General features: G+C 56.0%; 3 protein-coding genes and 2 non-coding genes across 5 annotated transcripts; 3 read left to right on the top strand and 2 right to left on the bottom strand.

Annotated features, from left to right (window-relative positions):
* Window positions 1–1,693: 1,693 nt before the first annotated feature.
* Window positions 1,694–6,204, bottom strand: BESB_052450 (Mov34/MPN/PAD-1 family protein; the record flags this gene model as incomplete). Its single annotated transcript, XM_029363680.1, has 10 exons — window positions 1,694–1,768; window positions 2,046–2,134; window positions 2,354–2,447; window positions 2,726–2,848; window positions 3,601–3,683; window positions 4,167–4,263; window positions 4,531–4,665; window positions 5,117–5,280; window positions 5,621–5,681; window positions 6,106–6,204. The coding sequence occupies 10 exons, from the start codon at window positions 6,202–6,204 to the stop codon at window positions 1,694–1,696; spliced, it is 1,020 nt and encodes a 339-aa protein (XP_029219603.1).
* A 2,270-nt stretch (window positions 6,205–8,474) lies between these two features.
* On the top strand, window positions 8,475–15,055 carry BESB_052440 (actin-like family protein; the record flags this gene model as incomplete). The annotated part of the gene is made up of 12 exons (XM_029363679.1): window positions 8,475–8,704; window positions 9,304–9,424; window positions 9,954–10,150; window positions 10,272–10,426; window positions 10,686–10,769; window positions 11,103–11,334; window positions 11,970–12,041; window positions 12,260–12,368; window positions 12,761–12,885; window positions 13,387–13,461; window positions 13,910–13,971; window positions 14,943–15,055. The coding sequence occupies 12 exons, from the start codon at window positions 8,475–8,477 to the stop codon at window positions 15,053–15,055; spliced, it is 1,575 nt and encodes a 524-aa protein (XP_029219602.1).
* On the top strand, window positions 14,716–14,788 carry BESB_057750. Its single transcript has one exon. It is a non-coding gene; the product is annotated as a tRNA-Glu (tRNA).
* A 1,343-nt stretch (window positions 15,056–16,398) lies between the features above and the next one.
* On the bottom strand, window positions 16,399–16,471 carry BESB_057780. Its single transcript has one exon. It is a non-coding gene; the product is annotated as a tRNA-Lys (tRNA).
* A 1,082-nt stretch (window positions 16,472–17,553) lies between these two features.
* BESB_052430 (uncharacterized protein) lies at window positions 17,554–21,929 on the top strand (the record flags this gene model as incomplete). The annotated part of the gene is made up of 2 exons (XM_029363678.1): window positions 17,554–21,471; window positions 21,690–21,929. The coding sequence occupies 2 exons, from the start codon at window positions 17,554–17,556 to the stop codon at window positions 21,927–21,929; spliced, it is 4,158 nt and encodes a 1,385-aa protein (XP_029219601.1).
* Between the last annotated feature and the right edge of the window lie 528 nt (window positions 21,930–22,457).

Raw genomic sequence — 22,457 nt, 5'->3', positions numbered from 1 at the left:
CAGCATGCGAATGAACCATTCGCTTCCGCGCGACGACACCACAGGATGCAGTCTCTACGGGACGAGCCCCGACACTTGCGCTGAAGAGCCAAAGAACCGCAGGAAATCGTGTAGTTCACGTGAAAAACAACACGCGCACACAGAGAAGAGTTGCTAAGCAGCATTCTCGATGCGTGAAATTCCTCCATGGCCACAAACAGCTCGCAGCTTGTACAGCGTGTACCGCAGCGGCGCCGCTTGCGTCTGGCTGACAAGATGTCGAACAGCCGGATCCTCTCGCATGCGCTACATCCGACCCCGTTCTTCTGGGAGCGCTGGTGTGGCGCAGGACCCCCCCCTTTGGAGCGCCCAGAACCTGGCGCATACTTTTTCTGAGTAGAACGGCACGTTATTTCTCCCAAATGCGGCGGTGGCTGAAGTGTCGTCGACATTTTCATTGCGGGCTACGAGTGCGACAGCCGGCAAAACTGCCGGCGCTGCATCGGCTCGCGCGTGTCTTTGCTTTCAGCGCCTGCCACGGCTCTGGGTGAGACAGGGGCTCACCGTTTAGGCGTTAGCCTGCCTTCTGGGATTCGAGAGTCAAGCGCAACCTCTTGCGCTGTGCGGCGACTCCCGTTTTTTTCGCGGCAGAGCTATCGAACGTTGACAAGACAGACGCCGCGATCGATGCAAAGTACAGTATCTGTGATGCAGACTGCTCTATCTGTGAGGCGGACCGCAGTGTCTGTGTGGTGTGCGGTTCCATTCCCCTCTGTTTGCCCGTGCGCTGGTGAAACATCCCCAACACATGGGCGCATGCACCGCGATAGTGAATCCAGTTCAAGCTAAAGGGGTGCAGGTGTGTATTCCAACTGCTTGGGGGGATCTATCCGTCTTGCATGGCTACATCGCACCAAGCTCAGCCTTCCGGAACTCGCTCGACTGGATTCGCGTCCTAATCTGGTACCGCACCTCCTCTGCGCTCCACAGGCCCGCGGTATCGCTTCACTTCACTCCGCCATTCCAAACTCGGAAAACCTGACCGTTGCGCCCGCGATGCGGTCCACCCGATGCTCCACGTAAAGTGCGAGTTGGGTCTCACAGAGGCCTGCGTCGCCCAACACATCGCGCGCCTTCTGTCTCTATCGAATAAAGCGGCACTCTGCGTGGGCAATGGGCGGTTGTTGGCGCTCAAGCAGGAACTCCAACGAGTGAGAGCAAGCCACGGAACATCGCTTAGTCCTAGCAAAGTCAGCCTTTTCGTCGCGGACGGACTCACACGCAGTCGTTGCATCGCGGCTGCAGCATCAGGCGGCGCTCGTTTGTATTGCGGACAATTGATTTCGATAAGCTTGTCACACTAGCCATGGACGCGAATCGCCATGCCTTTTAAGGGCTGTCAGCGTCGTTGTGGCACTGGATGACCGCAGAAGACCCTCAGACTGCAAATGCAAGACAGCGTGTCTACAGAAGCATCTCTTGACTGTCGTTTCTGCTCATTTTTCGATGTGACCGCAACGCACCCGCTCAACACGGGCGCCGGCCCCTAGTTTCGTGTTGGCTTCTTACGCCAGAGAGTTTTTCGCTTTTAACTCAAAAGTTCGTAGTGCGAGGATTAGGCGGAATGGAGAGGACGCTCAGGCACAGACACACAGAACAGAGAGCGCAGAGACTCTGCTCGCTTCACTCCCTAGCATTTACACGTCTACTTCACTTAGTTCGCGCCTGCCTTGTCGGCTTTCTTCGCGTCCCCGTTGGCCTCCTTCTTGTCTTCCGCCTCTTCGTCTTCCTGCACGGAACATCCAACACCTCAGCGGACTTTGAGGCCAGCGAGAGAGGAGGCGGAACCCTGCCACCATCTAGTGTTAACATCCTTACACATATACACGATACTCATAACAGTTGTACATTGAAATTATAATCAACGACACTTTTGAGGATCATCTAATATAGAAATGCGCAGGACAGCCTGACTGGAGGACGACGATATGGCGAGTTCTGCTCGCGCCCTTCGTGCTTCTCTGCGCCACCCGCGAAAGGACAAATCACCCGCACCCACGACTCACCTTTTCCTTTTTCGCCTCGCTGGCGCGCTTGTTTTCGACTTTATTGTTGATGAGGTTGTGGAGAGCTAGCACCGAACGCACCACGCTGCCTGAACGCATGCATCCACCGACACAGTTGGACGCGCGAGATATGGGCGCCCCCAAAGCATATTTCGCATCCTCGCCCTCTCCTCATCGCGTGCGCGCTCCTTGAGACGTTCTCCGTCCTCAACTCGACTGAATCATTTTTTGCTCGCTCTTTGCAGTGTATGTAGCGTCTCCCGCCTGCAGCAACTTGGCTGAAGCCTCGAGTGAGTCCAGCCGCGCACCGAGGTAAAGCGCCAGCATCGTGTCGTTGGCCTGGATGGCAAAGGCCTCGATGAGTTCGGGGTTGCCCAAGTCGGGAAGCAAGTTGAAGATGTCCTGCGCAGACAACCCAGAAACGCGAGAAAAAGTCCAAAAGGCTGCCCTGCAGCAGCTGCGGGAGACGCGAAGCGCTGTCCGCGAACGGACCCTCACAAACTTGCAGAGAGACGCCGACAGTCCTCGCGAGCTCGGCACGAGACACTCTCGAAGAACTACAGAAGATGAAACATGCATACGCGAAGTAGACAACCGCGCCCACGCACATGCCGTACTTTTCCCTCAAATGAGACTTCTCTCGCGCGATCTCAGCCAACCTTGCGATGGCCGCGTCTCACCTGGATGGTGTACATGATGCTCGGATTTGCCACGATTTTCTTGTTTGCGGCATCCTGCAGATACGCGTAGATTTCCTGGATCTTGCCGATCAACAGCTTCAACGCCGAGAGCTTGTCTGCCACCTGTCGCCGTTTCGCACGCAGGAAGAGGCACACAAGAAAGAAACACCAGCCATGAAGTTTTGCAGCTGATGCCGCCCCTAGCCCTCGCCTGCAGCTTCTTCGCGGCGCGTAGTCACGCGCGCCCTCCATCAAGAGACGAGGTACAGCCGAACTCGACGACGCCGCGTGCGCATCTGCGGCGGCCGCGCAGCCTCAGGATCTCCCGACAATCGACAGGCAACTTCCGCGTCTCCCTCAAACGCGAAGCATACGGGCCGTTTCTTGTTTTCCACGTGGGAAGAGAAAAAGGAAGCAAGACAGCGCTCTCCAGAAGAGAAAGCCGACAAGAGAATGGCTAAGCATGCTGAGACGACGCGGTCCGCCGGATCTTCACTATGCGCTGTTGAGGCAATAAACCCGGTAGCCATGAAAAGCAGAAAAAAACATGTTCAGAGATACTGTAAATCTATTCCATATAAATACCGGTGCTTCTCCATATTTGAGCATCTGTTTTGTAGTTTTCTACGTACCCCATTTCCTTACGTGTTGCGTTTTAATGTATTATGTAGTGTTAAGAGCACTTAGAGACTCCTGGAAGACACACACGAGGCTGATTTGACTGCGAAGCACGGGGCTGTCGCGCATTCCTTCTCTTGGCATATCCGAGCCACTTACAAGGGCCCTTTCTTCTTCTTCTCTGAGCGCTGCGCAACCTTGTCTAACGCATGCTTTGCCGGTTTTCTCTCTTTCTATTTTCTGTCGCTCTTTCTTACTCGTGTCGCAAGAGTGGATGTCGACGCGTTCTTCAAGTCCCTGAGCAGATGCTCAACGCCGACTTCCTCCGCTTCCAAGGCGCCTGGAACACAACAGAAAGACAGACTCCTCTCTGCTATGCCGTCCTTCCTTGTCGCATGTAGGTGCATCCACCCTCATGCATCCAGAAAAAGTTAACATTTAAATGCCTTCACATGCCATTGCTGGATGCCTGTTTGTCCGATAGGCACATCAGCGCCTTGTCTCCGCAACCTCACATCACGGAGTCATCGCGGCTGGATAACTCGATACGACTTGATCCACCCGCATGTATACAGACATATAGGTATATATATATATATATATATATATATATATATATATATATATATATATATGCATAGAGAAGTAGGAGGCCAGCGAGCAGAGTAAACATCTCGCTTCATCTTCAGCTCTTCTGTCTGTGCAATGACCGTCATGTCTTCCCCTCTCCGTCTCATCTCAAGCAACTGGGTCGCCCGTTCCGCGTTTTTTGCTATGGTAAGCTGAGAATTCCCGGCGCTCTAACGCAAGAATGATGACTCACCAATTGTCGAGGACACATGCACGAACGTGCGTCGAAACTCGCGGTCGCTCGTCGGCTGTTCGAAGGAGTAGTACGCCTTCGTAGGGACTACCGAATCCTGCGAGAAGAAAAAAAACAGAGAAAAGGGCCGAGGGCGCCAAGTTTTCTCGGGGTCGTATTCTCTCCCCGTGGCTGCCGGCGTCTAAAGACGCTCGCGGCGCGCTCGTTATCGACTCTCAGCCCTCCCTCAATTACGTCTTTCAGAGCGCAGCCTTTCTCAGACGACGCACGCGTGGATCGTCATGTGCACACGCCCGCCCTGGTTCGTTTCCTCGCTTCGTGCCGTCTCGCGACTTCTTCAGTTTGCCACTCTTCGCTCTCCCACCTTGGGGTTGATATCGACAATCACGTAGACGGGGTTCGGCGTGTAGCGCCTGAAGATTTCGTGGATCTCGAGGTCGGTCATGCGAACCTGCGGGCCTGTACTATACCACCCGAGGATCTTCTCGCGTGTGTTGACCTGAAAAAACACGCACCCAGGTGCGTCTGGGAGCCTTGCAGGCAGGCGCTCAAAAAGACGCCAAGCCGCGTCAACGGCGGAGGCAGAGGAGCGACAATGACCGCGCAGGCAAGTCTCGCGTGACCGTGCACAGGCCGCAACACGCGCAACAGGAATCGCGAACGCATACCCAAAACGTGACCTTCCTTGCTTCCCTGAAGCGCTCTTCGAAGACCGCAAGCTCTCACATACGCCTTCGGGCACAGGCCCCGCGATCGCCCATACGCTGCACGCCCCGTGATTCACCGAAAAAACCTTCACGTAACGACAAACAAACCCAGAAAGATGGAAGCACGAGTGTTCTCTCAAAGACAGACAGAAGTGCAGACAGGCCTCGCATGCTCCCGCCCCCGCCGCGTTTGCGCTCCTTTGCAGAGAAAGCGAAACACTCCTCCCGCCCGCGCCGTCCCACCTTTTTGAACATGTGGAAGAGGTGCTCATGGTAGTTTCGGTCAAGGAACCAGACATTTGGATCTTTAGGGTCTTCTTCGAAAGGGAGCGCGAAGCTGTTGGTTACGTGGACTTCGCCGTTGGAGACCTCGCCCAGCAGCGTGCCTACCACTCGGCGACTCGTGCCTGCGAGGCAAGAGTGGAGAAAAAAGTTTTTAAAAATTCGAAATGAGGGAGACTCGTAACCCGAGAGGCCAGACAGCCGATGCATGCAGACGCATGCACCACAGGCCTGCGGACGAACGGAGCTCGCGGGGCAGCTCCAACACTCATCGTTGAATTCCTTCCTCTAAAGCAACGTACGTAGAGACAGACACGCGTGAGTCCACGCACAGGGCGACAATCGAGACATTCACACACAATATGCATCGGGATATTAACATGTATCGCGTGTGAGGAGCGAGAAGAGAACTTGAAGACGCGAAGAAATTGAGAAGGCACGAATCCAAAAAACGGCGTGCAGTACCTCGGGCAACGCGGTTGTAGTGATCCACGACGGAGAGGAGGACGATCGGGTGAACGACGACCTGCAGACGCAGGAGAAGGAAAAAGCGAAAAATATTGGTGCGTGCAGCACAGCGGGAGAGCGTAGAGCTGAACCGAAGGCAAAAGAATGGGTGTAGAAACCCTCTGCGAGAAGAGGCAGGACGAACAGTTGCATAGGTGCCAAGCAAACGAAGAGAACGGAAATAGAGAGCAAACAGATTTAGAGAATCTCTCTTCACACGGTCACATCCCAACCCAGAGTGGAGGCCTGCAGCAATAGATGAAGCCAGGCTTGCAAAGGCAGTTGTCGCATGGGAAATTTAGCTTGAGAAGAGCTCGGCGCGCGCGCACGAGTCTGGCGAATGGGGGACGCGAAGAAACTCCTTGGCGGTCTGATACCCGAGGAAGTGCGAGAGGGCAGTGGAAAAAGCCGGCAGCACGAGTGATATATACACATCCACTTACAATTTTGTTGGCAACGAGCCCCGCGACAGAGGCGAACGACGTGAGAGAGTCCACCTGCGGCTCTCCGGCCGCCGCAGCGCTCATAGTAGGTCCGCTCATTTTCCACAAGCTGCGGTTTCTGTGGATAAGAACTGGTTCCCTCACTCCGCAGCGAGGAAAGGCTCTTTCGCTCGATTCAGACGGCCTGGAGAACCTTCAAGCACGCAGAGCCGAGCGTCTTCGCCAGGCGGCCGCAGCGGACGCTACAAGTCAGCGGGTCGAGCTTTGCACAGGAGTGCAAGGAACAGCTGAGCGAAGCGCCGTCGAACTGTCCCCGCTCCTGGTCGAGCGAGCAGTTGGATGTTTGATGGCGAAAAAAGAGTGAGTGAGACTAGAATATCAAGCGTGAAAGGCAGACACGAGAGACCTCGCCCTGTGCACCAGTCGCTTTCGCGTTCCTGAACCAGCTCTGAAAGACGACTCCAAGAGAGCCGCGGTGACTGACGGAAAAAAGAGATGCTGCATGCGACGGCTGGAGAGACGTGAACTCACGCATTCGTGAGCTTAGGAGCATTCGTGAAGGCGGAACGCTGGGGTGGCGGAAGGAGAAATGCGGAAAAAAGAAAGAAGACAACAGCACAGAGAAAAAAAAAAAACAGCCGGCGGCAGCAGTGGCTTGGTGGAAGACAAGGGAGGAAAGTGCTGGCTGAGAGGGGGCGTACAAAACTGCAGCGAGCCGACGACATCCACGATGGATTCGTTTTGGTAGCAGAAAGAGAAAAGAAAAGGGACGACAGGTCAGAAACGACGAGGCAAGTGATTCTGCTGTCCACGCAAATAAACGCGAAGGACGCTGTAACGGGGAACTGGCTGCAGCGAAGCAGAAACGGGACGGCGAACGAGGTTATTAGAAGCCAGACGAAGTGCATCGGTGCTCTTTGCTTGGCGGAGACCGTCTTCCTGCCACACAAAAAAAGAAAAAGCCTACCGGTGTCAACCCGGATGTTTCGTTCCGCTTTGTCCTCCTGTCCCCTGTCGGCGTATCGGACGGACATGCAGGTCCGCGCAAACTCCGGCTAATCAGGGGCACTTTCCTGTCACAAACCACGGCACTAGATCACACAATGACTAGAAGAAGAGAAAGACAGAGTAAAAACTGCCTCGAAACGAAACGACTGAAACACACAGACAGACAGACAGGCAGACATGTTCCGCACTGTGGCCATCTTACCCGGGTCGCTCTCCGCAGGCTAGGGATCCACCGTTGTAACAAAGTGTGCATGCACATGAAAGGTAAACATGCGAGCAAGTTTTAGAGGTTTGTTCTTGAGAAATCGGGAATAACGGAGTGTTCAGCAACAGCGTCCTGTTTCTACAGTGACAGCGTGGAACATTGTCGCTCTCTGATGGATTTCGCGTTCTGGGAAGGTCCGAAACAAAGCAATTGAGGTATACATACACACGCCCTGCAGCTGGCGGTTTCAAGACTCATTGCTCGACAGCGGCGAGCGTTGCCGCTTTGCCGCTTTCCTGGAGTTACGGGGTGATATCCCAGGTCGCAGAAACCATTTCTCTCGTTCCATGTCTCGACACAGCTCTCCTATCTCTCACAACACTCCTGTGTTCGTGTCAGCCGCCGTCGTCCGACCGCAGGCAGCGAAGGAGGATTCCCTTTGGCGTCACAACGGACAGCTCGGCGGTTGGGTGCTCACACCACACCGGAAACTGACGTCTATATTGGGCGCTTTGATCTTTGCAGTTTCGCTTTTCTTTTTTTCGAAAGGAGCCAATCCTGCTTCGTGTAACTGCATCTCGTTTCTTTTTTTCGAGCCGTGGACGCGCGACTTTTCAAGACACAACCAGCCCCCCTGTGGAGTACTCCACTCGGGAATGGACACGCTTTTCACCGATTGTAGGCTGGATCAGCTTCAGGACGGCTTAAGCGCAGTCAATTGAGCCCGTATTTCGATGCCATTATCACAGGGTCTCCGATTCCGCGCTGCCGACCGCTCATTTTTTCTGAGCATCCTTTCGGCGTTGGATGGCTGCCCCTCAGAGCCCGCCCAGACTGTCCTTGTCATCGTCCACAAAAAGCCGACTCCCTGTCATTTCCTTCCGTTTTATCGGCTCTTAGCTCTTTCACAGCTTCCCAGAAAGCTGTTTGCATGACTTCTGTGGCGGTCTCACCCGTCATTCAGCCGTGAGGCCACGTTCAGGAAAATGGATCTGTATGCAGCGCAACGCGAACCTGAGCATGTGCTTGGCCCCGCTGCCATCTTCTCTGCACCAATCGTCTTCTCTTTTGTAGCCCTCTCTGTTTTTCGTTAGCTGGCTTCTCATTCCGTTCCTTTTATCCAAGCCTCCTTTCTTCTCGTCACACCCGTTGCCGAATGGAGGGCTCACTCTGCCGAGAAGATCCGAACATCTGTTCTGCGTTCGCCATTTCCACCGAACCCCTGGCGCAGCAAGCCAAACGGGAGAATGATCAGATGCAGAATGCAGGAAAGTCTCGAGAGGAGGTCTCCTTGTCAATGGGTCAGACCCTGCGAAGGTCGCTGGAAGCTGAATATGTGAGCGAGGCAGAAAACGTCGTCGTTGTCATTCTCGAGATCGGGACAAGGTATGGCGTCGCCCTCACGGAAATACGTTTGTTGACAAAGATTTGTGCCCTTCGTTTGCCTGTTTTCCACCTCTGCTCTGTTTCATTTCTGCATCCAATTCGCGTCGTGTGTGTGTGTGTGTGTGCGTGCGTTTTTTGCACCGTTTTCTTTCTCTGAGAACTGTCTTTGCCGCTGCCCGTACCTCTTTTTAATCTGCGCGCGTGCATCGGTCTGCATTCCGGTCTCTGTTCCCCTGCTCCCTTCTCGAGTGTTTCCATATCAAGTCAACCTCTCCTCTGGGTCGCGGCACTTTTGCCCGTTGCCCGTCTCCATTTTTCCACGTTTTTCCGGCTGACTCGTTTGAGTTCTCTGTCTCAACGCGCCCTTCAATTGTGCGCGTCATCTGCCTCTCTGCTCTCAGCTCTGTTTCCCGCCGGTTGCCCTATTTTTCTGGCTTTCGCGCGTTTCCTTTGCTGCCGCGGCAGCGCTGGAGCGCGTCTCTCTTCCTTGGTATCCACCCCCTTCTCTTCTCTCTCGTCTTCTCTCCGTTGAAAGAGTCTGCATTTTCCGCCTCATCTGGTTGACTCATGTGCGGTATTTCCTTCTCTCTGTGGCTCAGCGAGATTCGCACTGGCTTTGCAGGAGACGAGACGCCGCAGCACCGCCTCCCTGCGTTCCTCTCGCGCACAGCCGAAGCGTCACCATCTGGCGATCTGCATGCGCCTCTTACCGTTCCCAAGGTCGGCACGCTAACCAGGTTCTCACCGTCTTCTTACGCTGCGCTTGACGCTCTGAACTCGAGGCTCGCGGCGGCGTTTGGTGCCTTCGAAGAACACGTTTGTTTCGCAGATTATCTGTCTTGGCGTTTTGGGGACTAGATCGTGCATGCGGCTTTGGCTCAGTAGACAGAAGCGAGAAAGGAAACTGCCTGCCGCGCCTCGCACGTAGTCGCGAGAAGTAGTTTTCCTTCTGGGGCCCTCTAGATTTTTTTGGATGTGCTAGCTCTCAGACGCAGAAGTATCCCTAGATCTGTAGAATGCTCCGCCTTTTTCTTCCTCGTGCAGTGTTTTCGTCCACGTTCTAACATGCCTCCTGCATTCCTCCCGTTTTCTCCGCTTCCTTTCCTTCCTCTCCCTTCTGTTGAGTAGCCTCTCGCTCGCGGTTCTCAACGAGCGTTGCTCAGTGTGCTTTCTATGATCTCACGTTTTGTCCTTTCTCCTCCCGACGCCTGTTTTGCCTTTCATTTTCCTCGCACTTTGTGCCTGGCAGACGTTTGTGGGCGACGAGGCGTTTGCAGCCGCGGCGCGTGCGGCTGGGGAAGCAGCGGAGGTAGTTCGCGTGTTCGCGGCGCATCCCAGGCATCCGCTTGCTGACTCTGCAGACTCGTATGAAAATCTCTTCGTCATCATCGATGCAGCTCTCGAAAAGGTACGAGGAGGGAGCGGAGACGAAGAGGAGGACGAGGAGTCACAATTCGAGCTCCGCGTAGGCTCGCGCGTGTCTGTTTTATCTCTCTGGGTCTCTGGCTCTGCTTCCTCCGTGTATGCGTATGTATATTTGCTTGTGTGTTTGTCTGCAGCTGCTGAGTGACTGCGCGAACCCCGAGTCGGGGAACAAGCGAGACCTGCCGTCGGCGGAGATGCCTTGGGCCCTCCTCGCCCTCGTGCCGGTTGTCTGTGACCAGCGGCTCGCCAGCTGCTTGCTTCGCTGGTCACTGGAGACTCGTGGAGCGGTCTTCGGAGGTAAACGAAGGAACGAAACAGCGCACGCCAACGCGGGGCTGCGTCTCGTGAAGTGTCTCTTCCGCACTGCGGCGGCATCGCGCATCGCTGACCTGTCGTGCCTATGCCGGTTGCAGCGCTCTGCGGAGACAGACTCTGGCGCTCGCTTCTGTGATGCATTGCAACTCGACGTGCCTCAGATATCCGAGGCTGATAGGAGCGCCTTTTGATTTTTCGAGTATTTTTTTCCATTTTTCCTGTTTCGCTCTCACGTCTGCAGCTGTGAAACTGGTCGCAGACGTACGCATGGCGGCCTACCATCACTTGTCCCTTCTGCCCGAAGACCAGCGCAGCGCCGAGCAAGGTGAGGCAACAGCGCGAGTTGTTGTTTCTGCGGTTTCTATCTTTTCGCCTTCCCGTCGTGTGTGCCTCTACATGCACAGATCTCCAGAAGCTCCGGGGCCTGCCTTTTTCTTCCTTCAACTCTCTCTGTCGTCGTTTGTTTGTTTCTGTCTTTTTCCTCGGCACAGGGGCGGCGCCCTTTACGGGCACTTCCCAACACGTGTATTCCTCTGTTTTCTTTCGTCAGGTGTACGCGCCTGCTTGCGGCTGCGGCTGGACGCGTTGCATTTCGCAGGAACTTTTCTGCGTCTCTGCATCGCCTCCTTTCTCGAGTATCGCTATGCGTTTTGCGCAGGCCTTCTGATGGTTGACGCGGGCGAGGCGGCGATACGCGTGGTGCCGGTCTGCGGCTGGGCGCTGACGCCGTGGACGCATGCGCTGCACCAGACAGACACTGGGGCGGGGAGTCTGTTGACCTCGCTTGTGCTTCTTCACCAAGACAGACGCGGCGAAGGCGGGCGCGGCACGCGACGAGGCATGAGCTGGAGAGACGCGGCGCGCTACAAGGAGGAGCGCTGCTTTGTCAGGTGCGGCGCGCGGCGGAAGTGAGGGCGAGACGGTTTGGAGACATCGCCCAGAGAGAGATTGACAGATAGATTTATAGATAGACAGATAGTTAGAGATTGGTAGACAGACAGATTGATAGGTAGATAAAGATAGATAAAGTTAGAGATAGAGACAGAGATAGACAGATAGGTAGAAAGATAGAGATGGATACATAGATAGACAGAAAGAGAGATAGGGGTATATATGTAGGCAGATAGATGGAGACAGATAGATAGACAGATTGATAGATAGAGATAGAGAGATAGAGATAGATAGATAGAGGGGGAGGAAGAAAACGAGTATACGCACAGAGACGGGTGCGCTGAAAGCCATAACGGTTTAGGGTTTTGCTGCTAGCAGGGAAGGGCCTTTCACGTTCCGCATAATACCAAAGAAACTCCCGAGGGAAGAGGGAGACGCGACACGATGTGCTGAGTTTTGTCGCTGTCTCTCCGTCCACCTCTCGTGAAGATGAGCCTGCCGAAGAAGAAGAGTCTGTGAAGACTTTCCTGCTTCTCGCTGGTCTTTGATGAGGCGCGCAGCTGTCTCACTCTCGCTGAGCGGGTCTGCATCGATATGTTTCTTCTGCTTTCCTTGTTCTCTGCGTGCTTCTCAGTGTGAACCCCGCTGCAGATCTTCAGCTTCACCGCAGGCATCGCCAGCTGCTTCCGCCCTTCGTCATGCAGAGGTCTGCGGCACGAGAGTATCCGCTTTTGTGGTGCAAATCGAGGGTCTCAGCTCCTCCTTTTGTTTCTGGTCATTTGCCTGTCGTGGTCTTTTTTCTCTGTCTCCGTCTACCGTCGCCTCCTTCTTCGTCGCATGCATATTTTGTTTGTTTTGGCGAGGCCTCTCCTCGCGCTCGGCCGTCTCACGAGTCTTTTCTTCTGCGTGTGCCTGTGGTTACAGCGGCGCGGTGCTTCAGCCTTCCGCAGAGGCTTTTCTGTACCCCGAGATTTTCTTCACTCCGCAGTTGCTCAGAAACGCGAATCTCTCGCCTGTCGTGAACTCGACGTCGGTCAGTCCAAATCTTGACGCAAAGGCGAGCTAGCCAGCGGCTTTCTGCGAGAGACGCAAGCGTTTGATTCTGACTGAGTCTCCTCTCTGCGGCGCGCGCCCGTGCAGGCATGGGGAGAGGCTTTTGCTTTTGGCAGACGCTTTCGGAGTCCCACTCCAAGCGCGACACAGTCTGTGCTTTTCACGACAGAGACGGTACCAGATAAAGGCCCTGTCTCCCGTCATTTACAGAAGGATGACGGGAATGTGCACGCCTGCTTCAGTTCGAACAGAGGATGGGCATCCTGCTTGTGTGGCTCCGTTACCACCTCTCTTTCCTGTCTCTTTTTTTAGAAGAAATGGGCTCGATTCATCCTCCGCTCTGTCTGCTTCGTTCTTCGCTTCGCTGTGCAGCAGTCGAGCCTCAGCCATATCATCCTCGACGCCTTCGGCAGCGGAACTGTCTGCGAGCGCGCGCGTTGGCTTTCGCGCCTCTGCCTCGTCGGCGGCACAGCGAAACTCCCGAATTTCGCAACGCGGTAAAAAAACGTCCTTGGAGTCAATCGTGCGGCCATGAGCGTGAAGGCAGATGCGTGGGAGCAGAGCAGATTTCACCTCTAGCAGCCTGCCGTGAATGTACACCATACGCATATATATATATATATATATACCTACGTACATATATCCTCACATTCATACATATTATGCATTACATACATACATACATACATACATACATACATACATACATACTGTCCGTACATACATACCTTTTCATGTATCATAACATACATATCATACATGTATTTTGATGAACGCACACATTCAGTCGCGCGTACTGCGCTAGATGGATTTGTATCGTGGGAACATTTACGGCGTTTTTCTACGTACACGCTGACCACATCAACACTGGAGTATCCGCCTCTCACGCGTTGCAGACGGACTTTCGTTCTGTTGAAGAAGTCTCGCGTTCCCGGGCCCTGTTCTTACGCGCGCCGCCGGCTTTCTATCGAGAGTCTGTGCCTGGCGGGTGTGTTCAGATTGGAGGAAGAGCTGCGTACGGCTTGGCAAAGCTCCGACACTTCGGCTTATATGCGGAGAAAAGATGAAGCCCCGTAGGTTGCTGCTCAGCCCCATTACTGGTTCACTTACGGAAGGATCTCCTGCCCCTGCTGTCGGTCCTGCGAAACATAACTGGCACAGAGATGTATTGGTAGCATGCGCAGGGAGCCTCTCGCTGCCAGGGCCTCTGTTCGCTGACGTTTGCAGCAGCGGTTGAAGAAGATTCTACGCTTTTCGATGCGGGGAAGTACGTGACGGTGAAGCCTGTCTGTGTTAGTGTGCTCGCGATCTACAAAAATTTTCTTGCATATGTATAAATATGTTGCTTCTCCAAGTGTTCCTAATTGGGGGCTACCATGAAGTTTATTATTTTTCACCTCTCGCTTCGCTTCGCATCTTTTTTCCCGTTCTCCGCCCTCGTCACGTCGCCACTGTTCCGCTGACCTGGTTTCTTCAAGTTTGTCTTTCGCTTGCTTTTCTCGTCAATTTCCTGCCTTCCAGGATCTGCTTGCATGTGTCTAGCGACCCCCAGTTGGCAGCCTTTCGCGGGGCTTCCGCCTTTGGTAAGTTAGAACGGCGACGCTGTCGAGGAAAAAAAAACTATTGGAGGGAGAGAGGGTTTTACACGGTAATTTGCCTACTCATCTTGCATGAAGCAGCAAGAAAACCAGGGATCGCGGTAAATCACGGGGTACAAGCGCGTCGATAGCTAATCTTAGGTGCCTAGGCTGCGAACGCAGAGGGTACCAGGCCAAAACAGGCGAACTGACCTGGCACTCGGGGCGCGATAGAAAAGCGTATGCTCAGCAGGCAAAGGAAATCAGGTGATCACTTGCGCATGAATTGAGGATACCGCTGAAGGTTGATGATTCATAGACATACATGCCAGAGGACGCAATTCCTTTGAGCATTTTGGTGTTCATTTCGCTAATCGGCGCGACAGCGCACCCGAATCATCAGTCTATATGCTTTTTCGCGCTCGACCGCTGCTGATATATCCTTCGCGGGTGAAACGGTTCCGTGAGAAAGCAGCCCGCGGGTCATAAGCGCCACGATCGCCCTCGTGATGTCTCTGATGAGAGGACAGGAACACGGTCGATGCTTCGAGGTGGTTGTTCCACCGACATACGCTCGGGTGGAGGTCGCCCGCGAAATGGGTTGCCGTGGCCTCTAAGTACAGAAATGCGCATCCCGTGTGCGTTCTCAGACCTGCACATTCCAAAGGGCTGCCGTGTAGATAATGGGGTCGGTTCTTTTTTATGACGGGGGAAATTTCAGCGTTTACAGAAAGTGGCAGGGTCATGGTAGCCTTCTTATCTCAGTCGGTAGAGCGCCAGCCTTTCAAGCTGGTGGTCAGGGGTTCGAGCCCCCTACGAGACTCTTATAGAACTTGTCGCTTTCGACAGATTTCCGGTCTCCATCAGACGTCTTGCACTCGTCACGAACTAAAGGAACGAGGCAAGTCTTGCTGAACGAGCCTGAAGCACCGTGTGCATTTACTTGGCTCTTGCCTTCTCGTGTGCTGGTGCCTCAGGCAGAGTTGCAGTGCTAGATGAAGATGCTTGGATTAGTCGAGAAGAATACGAAACTACAGGCTCTGTTTCTGCTCTCGCAAGGCGCGCGCTTTACCTCGCAAACAAAGGCTAAGAATTTTTTTTCCGCTCGCTGAGAAACCGCGAGGATACACGAGATGGGGTGGCGGAGCGGGGGTGTCTGGCGTTCACGCGTCAATGCAGCTTTTATTTGCGATTTTTCCCGTTCATGAGAGGAGGGGGGAGACGCAGTTTTCAAAAAAGATTTTCAGACCGCTCACGGGTGCCCTTCAGGGAGGCACGGTGTTCAGGGCACGGTGCGATGCGCCGTCGTTGTGCTTCGCATTGCGCGGAGTGGCGCTATACCGCATCTCTACGAAATCGGTCTTCTGCATCTCGCGGCAGAGTCATCTTGAGTATAGAGGAGGCCTACTGATCCGCGGAAGCTGAAGGCCACAGGGGGGCTCCACACATTTTGTTCATGTTTGCTTGAGGCGGAAGACGCTCGCCTCCTAAGAATAGCTCTTGTCGGTTCTTTGGATCTCTCGGTTTCGTGCTAAAGATCTAGAGCCTCATATTTGCGTCTCAGGAGGGAACGGGGCGGCGGAGAAGCACCTGCGTAACTACTTTTGTGTGCTAAAACCTCTCCAACTGGAGAAGAATAAGAAGATGTCTCCCGTGCATCGCGAGCCCGTGCGTGTTTCGAGAAAGAATTCATTCATTACATGAGTGTCAGTTCACATTCAGACTGACCGTCTGTTAGTTCAAATATTCTACAAGTCTATTTAAGTGACCAGCGCCCTGGAAAGTCTCCTCAGGTCTACTTCCGCCTTCTCACACACGTGTTTTGGCGGCGAAGCGTGCAAGAGTTCATGAACAGTAGAGCTGCGGAAACAACGAATACACCAGTTGTTTCGGTTTACCGGTGTGCTTTCGACTCGCGCAGAGAGTAGGCGTTCAGAGTGACGCTGCGCGGGGAAGAGATGAAACCACCTCCGACCTTGGCGTCCCTTGCATGGCCTCGCGGCTCTAGAGTGTATTCACGAGATTCCTCTCTCGATTCGTCCGGTTTAGGGGCTGTCGTCTCGGCCTACGCGAGAGGGTACGTGTCTGTGTGGCTAGTAAGTAACTAGAGAGAAACCAGATGGATACGCCTCTCGTTTTAGTAGGAGGCAAGCAGAAGGTACCCCCGGTCGTTACATGCAACGAAGGCCAAGAGGAAACAGAGTTGACTGGCAAAGAACTCGGCAGACGGATACTTACCACCAGCTCGCTTTCATCTGCACTGCACATTTCACACCTGCCAGTGTTCCATTGGCGTCAGGCGAGATTCCAAGAAGGGAGCAGCGGGGCTATAAACCTCAAAAAAACACACAACAACGACAAACGCGTACAGTGTGACGACGAAAACGCAATAACCAGCAGAATTTTGGGGAAAAAAACATTGACGGAAAAAGAAGCCTCCTTGGGGGCTCGAACCCCTGACCACCAGCTTAAAAGGCTGGCGCTCTACCGACTGAGCTAAAGAGGCTAAGAACAGTCGCGTGCTAGACCAGCCTTGTCGTAAAGAAAACCATTTACAAGACAACGCCGAGTTGTCGAATAGAAGAATTTGAGGTGGTATCCTGATATTGTATCATAAGAATACTACTCTGCGGTAGTTTGCTTCGCATTTATGACTAAGAGGATGCCGGAGGGCACATCCGGCCCTGTGGGCGCAAATGCGCAAGACGCGCTTTCAAGCTACCTACTGTTCAAGGTGGAGGCAACGTTTCCAAGTTCGCTTTTTCGTGTTCTTGGAAACGTTGCCCTGTGTTGCAGGGAGCCCTGACGTGCTCCCTGCAACACAGGGCACAATTTTCAGCATGGAAGTGAATGCTTTGGGAGCCGAGCGACGATTCCAGAACCCGTGGCACGCTTCGACCTTGTGCCTCCTCACTGTCCGTTTCTTGCGCTGAACGTAGCACACCATTGCGCATGCAATTTCTCGTCTGTCTTGTGGATTGCGGACAACATTCCGACAGCAGCGCGATCTCCCCATCTATTCTTCATATTGCTTCCTTCTTCTTTTTGTCGGCGTCCGTCGAACTCTCCAGCTGGTGCGAAAGACGCTTCTTCTCTGCGTGTGTGTTCGTACAATCTACCAAAACAACCCTAGGATGTGTTCGAACGAAGTGCCGACATTCATCTGTGTATCGAGCCATTCTGTGTTGATTAACGTTGCCATATGTCTGTAGAAGGTCAGTTAAGGAGCTGATGAGGACAGTTTTGTGCATGTTGTGCATGGGGTGTCGAGAAACAAGCACAGAAAGGAACCAGCACGTAAGCCGTCTTCAAGTCCAGGATTGGAACTCTGTTTGACGGAGTTTCGCTGCCTGAAGCCGTTCGATTATCCAGAAATTCCGAGCCTTTAGGCGCTGTAACCGCGTGTATTTTGCAGCGGAAACGCCTCGCGCCGGAGGTCGAACAGGCTGCCATGTGGCAGCCGGCCGCAGGTGTGCCGGCTCGTCGCTAGCCTTGCCGTGATTGATAAAAAGTTGGAAGGAATAGACGTTGTGCGTGCACCGCCGACGCGCGCACTCTCCAATTCCACCTTCTCCTCTGCACTGATTCATGCTGAAGATGCAGTCAGGCGAGCTGTTGCGGCCTTTCCATACCGTGCGAGACACGGAGTCCGGCGCGGTCTGCGTCGGTCCCGTGCCCAGTTTTCGCTCTTTCGGGCAAGACATAGAAGCGATGCGATTCTTCAATCAAGATGAAGAGCGTGTGTGCAGCGCTGCCGGTGAGAGCGCGGCCCATGACCTGCGCCATGCGAACTGCTTTCCTTCTCGAGACACGGCAGCCGCAGACACACACCGCGCGCCGTCTTCGCTGCTCTCTACTGCAGCTGTTGGGAGGCTCCCGTCCACCACTGCGTCCCCGTATGCCTTCTCCGGCTGGCCTCTGCGAGAGGAACCCGCGTGCGGCCTTGGGCGGCCGTCGGGTGTACATACACCGCGCGGGACGCTAGTGAAGACGCCGTGTTCTGTGCGTTCGCGCACGTCTTCTTTCGGCGGATGCCCGCATAGTTTTCCTCTCGCGACAGAGGATCTACAATGGGGCTTCCAGGGCGAGCAGGCCTTCGGAGTGGTGCAGACAGAAGGCCTCTTCCCTGTGTACACACAGGGCGAGGAGGATGCCTCGGCGAGAGTGCCGCCGGGCGCCTCGCCTTGCTGTTCGCAGGCTCCGCTCTCTGCGCAGCAGCCGCACCACGCGTTCGCCGCCTGGTCTTCGTCTGTCCATTCTTTCTGCCTTCGACCGCGAGTCTCCACGTCTGTCGCTTCGGGGAGCCGGACTCCTGCCGGGGCTTCCTGCTGCTCGGTGCGGGGTGACTTCGCGGCAAAACCGTCACGCAAGGCAAGAGAATGGACTCTCCACCCTCTCGCAACAGCCAGGAGTGCGCCGTCGGCCCCTGTGGCGTCGCCGTTTGCGGCTTCCTCCGCGCACCTTCCGCATGCGGTTCCTCATCGAGTCGCCTTTGGCGCCGCCGTGGAGGGAGGGATCGCAGCGTCGTCTCCCGCGCCAGCCTGCGCGTCCCTAGTGCCCCTTCAGGCGCTTGCATGTGCGCCGACGCTTGCGTCTGGCGCAGGTGCCTCTCAGCCTCTATCTGCCCTCAAGCCTCATGCTCCACCGCGCCCCTTAGGCTCGCCTGTCCTGTCCGCGTATCCGCCTCTCTCCGCCTCGCTGGTTAGGCGATCGCCTTCTTCAGGAGGCCTCGCCCTCGCACCGAGGAGCGGCGGGTCGGGAGTACAGACAGAGTGCGCGTCGCTCGAGCGAAGATCCAGCAACGTCCTGTCAACTTCCTCTTCTTCCCCGTCTTCTCCCGCGCCCCAAGAACACCCAGGCGGCGGCATCCACGCGGACGACGAGGCCGAAGGGCGAGTCCACGCAGAACGCGCAGAGTCTCGAGCGCCGGAGCTGCGCAGCACGCGAGGCATGGAGCACGACAGACACACAAGCATGGATGGCGGCGACGACGCGAAACTCGCTCACAACGCGGGGTGGCTTTCGAGTGCCGGCGTATGTACACTGTCAGCGCAGAAGTCTACGTCCGCTGTCGGGGCAGAACAAGCTGAAGAAATGTCGCCTTTCTTCTGGAAACGCAGCTCCCCCCACGCCCAGCCTCTGACTGACGTGGGACGTTCTCCAAGTGAACGCGTGAACCGAGAAGGATTGTTCCCTTGTGCTGCTCCCAACTCTGCCGAGGAGACGCGGTGGGGCCACGATCTGGATGAGAACAGACAAAGAGAAAAGGGTGGAAGCATGGCTGTCTCCGCAGCGCTCGCTGCGATTCCGGCGAGCCCTCTTTCTCACCCGTCTCCGGGTCTACCTCCGGTCACTCTCCTTGAGTCATCACAGAACTCTTACGGCTCGAGCTCGAAAGACCTGCTGCAAAACGCGCTGAAAGGGAAGGCGCACCGTCCTTTGCCGTCTCTCTCCGCGTGTGTCCCTCCAGCGTTGCGCATTGCCTGTCTCCCAGCGAAGCCTTGTTCAGGGCTGCAGCAGACGGACTCGAGCCGCCCGACCTCGACGGCGGCTGCGTCGCATTCCACCTCGTCGGTGGCTGTTCCCGTGCGCGAGGACGCGCTGGAGGCGTCTCTAGAAGAGCCAAGCACCGTCGCGGACTGTCGCTGCCGGCAGCCGCCTCCCTACGCGTGTGAGGAGAGAGACACAGGAAGCTTCTCAGTCCCGGTTCAGGCGGGCGGCGTGAGCCGCGACGCGCCTCTGGCGGCGGAGCGACGCATACACTGCGTGGAGAGAGTCGAGACGTCTCAAGAGAGAAACGTGGGGCCGGGAGAGAACGAGGAAGGCTGCGAACAGTGCGCCGTCCTTCTTCAGACTCTGGTCTGCGCGGCCGACCGCATGCAGCGGCAGATGGAAGACGTCGAGAACAAGGTTCAGTATCTGCATGAAGTCGCTGAGCGCGCAAAGACTGCGACGCCGCTCGCTCAATCGGCGGCGTCTCGAGGCGACCCTGAAGGCGACAGTGACACAGGACACACGCGCCCGCTCGCCTCTGCGCCTGCGTTTTCTCGCTCGCGCGCGTCCTCCCCTCGCAGAGACAGCTGGGCAAGTGGGAACAGTTCCGAGGCGCCGCCAAGGACCGACCCCAGCAGGGCGAACGAAGGAGCGACGGCAGCGCAAGAGGGTCGCGCAGCGCTAGAACGCACGCGCGGCGCGGGCAGAGCGACGCAGCGCTCGAGTAAGGAAGATGAAGAGTATCCGCTTCTCCGGGAGGCTGAGACCGGGTTCGAGGCCGGTGCGCGCGACTCTTCCGCAGCAGTCGTGGAGCGACTGCGACGAGAAAAGCAGCAGGTGACGGAGGAGCGGGATTTCCTCAGAGAGGAATGCATGAGCTTACGGCGCTCTGTCGAAGTCCTCTCTCAAATTCGGCTCTTACTCGAGAAGCGAGTCGCGGAACTGGAGAGTGCGAACCCCGCCGGGAAGCAGAAGACGAAAGGGCCAGCAGCCGCGCGTCGCGGAGGGGCGAAGAGAGTCGAGCAAGAGAGGAGAGCAGCCGAGGCTGCCGTTGCAGCCGCTGGAGAAGAAGCCGCAGCCTCCGCTCTCGAGGAGGCAAGGACGAAGGCGGCAAACCGCAGAGACGCACACGACAGCGAGACTGCGCGTGCGGAAAACACCAACGCCCCATCGGCAGAAACTAAAAGTTCCGCCTTGGAAGACGTGCGCGAGTCTGACGCGTGTGCGGCTGCCGGAAAGGGGGCAGCTGCATGCGGAGGGACGCAGAGCGAAGAAGAGCCTCCGCGGCATTCGCGGCCCGCGGCGCCTCGCGAGCAAGAAGACCGGGCGCCTCACGTCGCTTCAGCGAGCGCTCCCGCTGAAGAAACAGAGGCTCGTCCTCCAGAGGCGAGTGCACCAGCCTCAGGAAGCGACGCACCGAGGAAGCCGAGCTGCGGGCCGGTCTATCTTAGCAGTCTTCTCGCTTCCTCGGCGTCGACTCGCCTTGCGTCGCCCTCGGCTTCCATGCCGGCGCCGCTTCTGGGCAGCCTTGGCTTCTCCGAAGAAGACAGCATGCTTGTGTATGAGGCAGTCTTCGCTCCGCCGACCGCGAGAGCGTCGCAGAACGACGCGGCCTTCTCGGGTTTCGGCGGGGCTTCGCCGCGAAAGGAGAGTCGAGACGACAGCGGAGCGAGTCGCCACGTTGTAAGTCAAACGAGAGCACCCTTCTCCTCGTTTTCTCCTCTCTTCTCTGCAGATCAGCGCGACGATGTGGGGGAGTGGACGCATTCCACCACGCGCAGCCTTCGCCCCCCCGACGCCACTTCAGCAGCCTCCAACAGGCCCTTAGCGGCTCTACAGGTCTCTGGAGAAAAAGAGGAAAGTCAGGCTCGAGACGGCGAAGGCAAGCGCAGCCCTGTCGTGCGGAGAGGCGTGAGTGGCTGGGCGGCGAGACGAGGCGCAGGGCTCCAAGAAGGCGGAAGGCTCGCCGAGCTTCAGGGGAAGGGCGGCGCCGCGGAGGCGGGCTACTCCGAGGTAGAGAAGCGGGATTGAGCGAGAAGAGAGCCGCGGGCGAGGCGCGACCCTCTCTCTCCCATCCGCCTCGCGCGCCGCCGACGATAGACCGAGAATCGCTGGAGCGAATCGATAGCCTAGACGCGAGCGAAGGTCTTCTCCGCGCGCTGCACTCCGCCAGAGTCGCGACCACAGGCGCGTCTCGCAGCACGTCTCCGCTGTATCTTCCATCGCTGCAGGCGCGCGCGGCGAGTGGCATGGCTTCGATAGGCTCCGCGACCCCCAGAAGCGTGAGCTCGGCGCGAATCGGGATCCGCAGCATTCGGCTGTCCGCGAGTCTGTCTGCGTCGTCGCTCTCGTCTCTCTCCTCGTCGGCGTCTCAGTCCTCGCTTTCCTCCTCGCTGTCCGTGCCGCTGGTGTCTCCGCTGCTCGATCGAGCACCGCGACACGAGGCGCAAGCGCAGATAGCGGGACTCTGATAACGGCGAGAGAGGAAGGAGTTGAGCGATTTTCTACTCGCCTGCGCGATAGCCTCACGCGCCGCAAACGTCTCCCGGTAAGGCCGGCGTCGTCTGCTATTCCTTCCTCAGCGAGCGCTGTAGGCTGCAGCGGAGGCAGTCTCGCTCGCGGAGGTGACAGGCGGCAAGAGGAAGGAAGGAGCACGGAGAGGAGTCAGAGACACGAAAGGTCTTCTAAAGACCCGAGCGAAGGCAAGAAAACACGAAGGTAAATCGCTTTTTAATAGAAAAGCTACATACACATGTGTGTGTTCATGCATGCGCAAAGCCACTCTCTATCTGCGTAGAGGGGGGACTGACGCGAGCGCGAGGCAGTGAAGAATAAGAAACGAGGACAGAGGAGGACGTAGCGAAAAAAGGAACCTCGAAGGGGGAGGAAACAAAGGCCGCGTGGGCGCGGCAATCTTTTTTCTGGTCTGTCGGCAGGCGAGTTCGCCGTTTTATCGAGTTTTTCCACCTTTTTCTTGTGAAGGATCTCAGTTGAACTTC

Source organism: Besnoitia besnoiti, chromosome IV (genome assembly GCF_002563875.1).
Source record: "Besnoitia besnoiti strain Bb-Ger1 chromosome IV, whole genome shotgun sequence".
NCBI lineage: Eukaryota > Apicomplexa > Conoidasida > Eucoccidiorida > Sarcocystidae > Besnoitia > Besnoitia besnoiti.
Note: the sequence above shows the minus strand (reverse complement) of the source record. Positions and strands in the feature narration are given on the sequence as shown.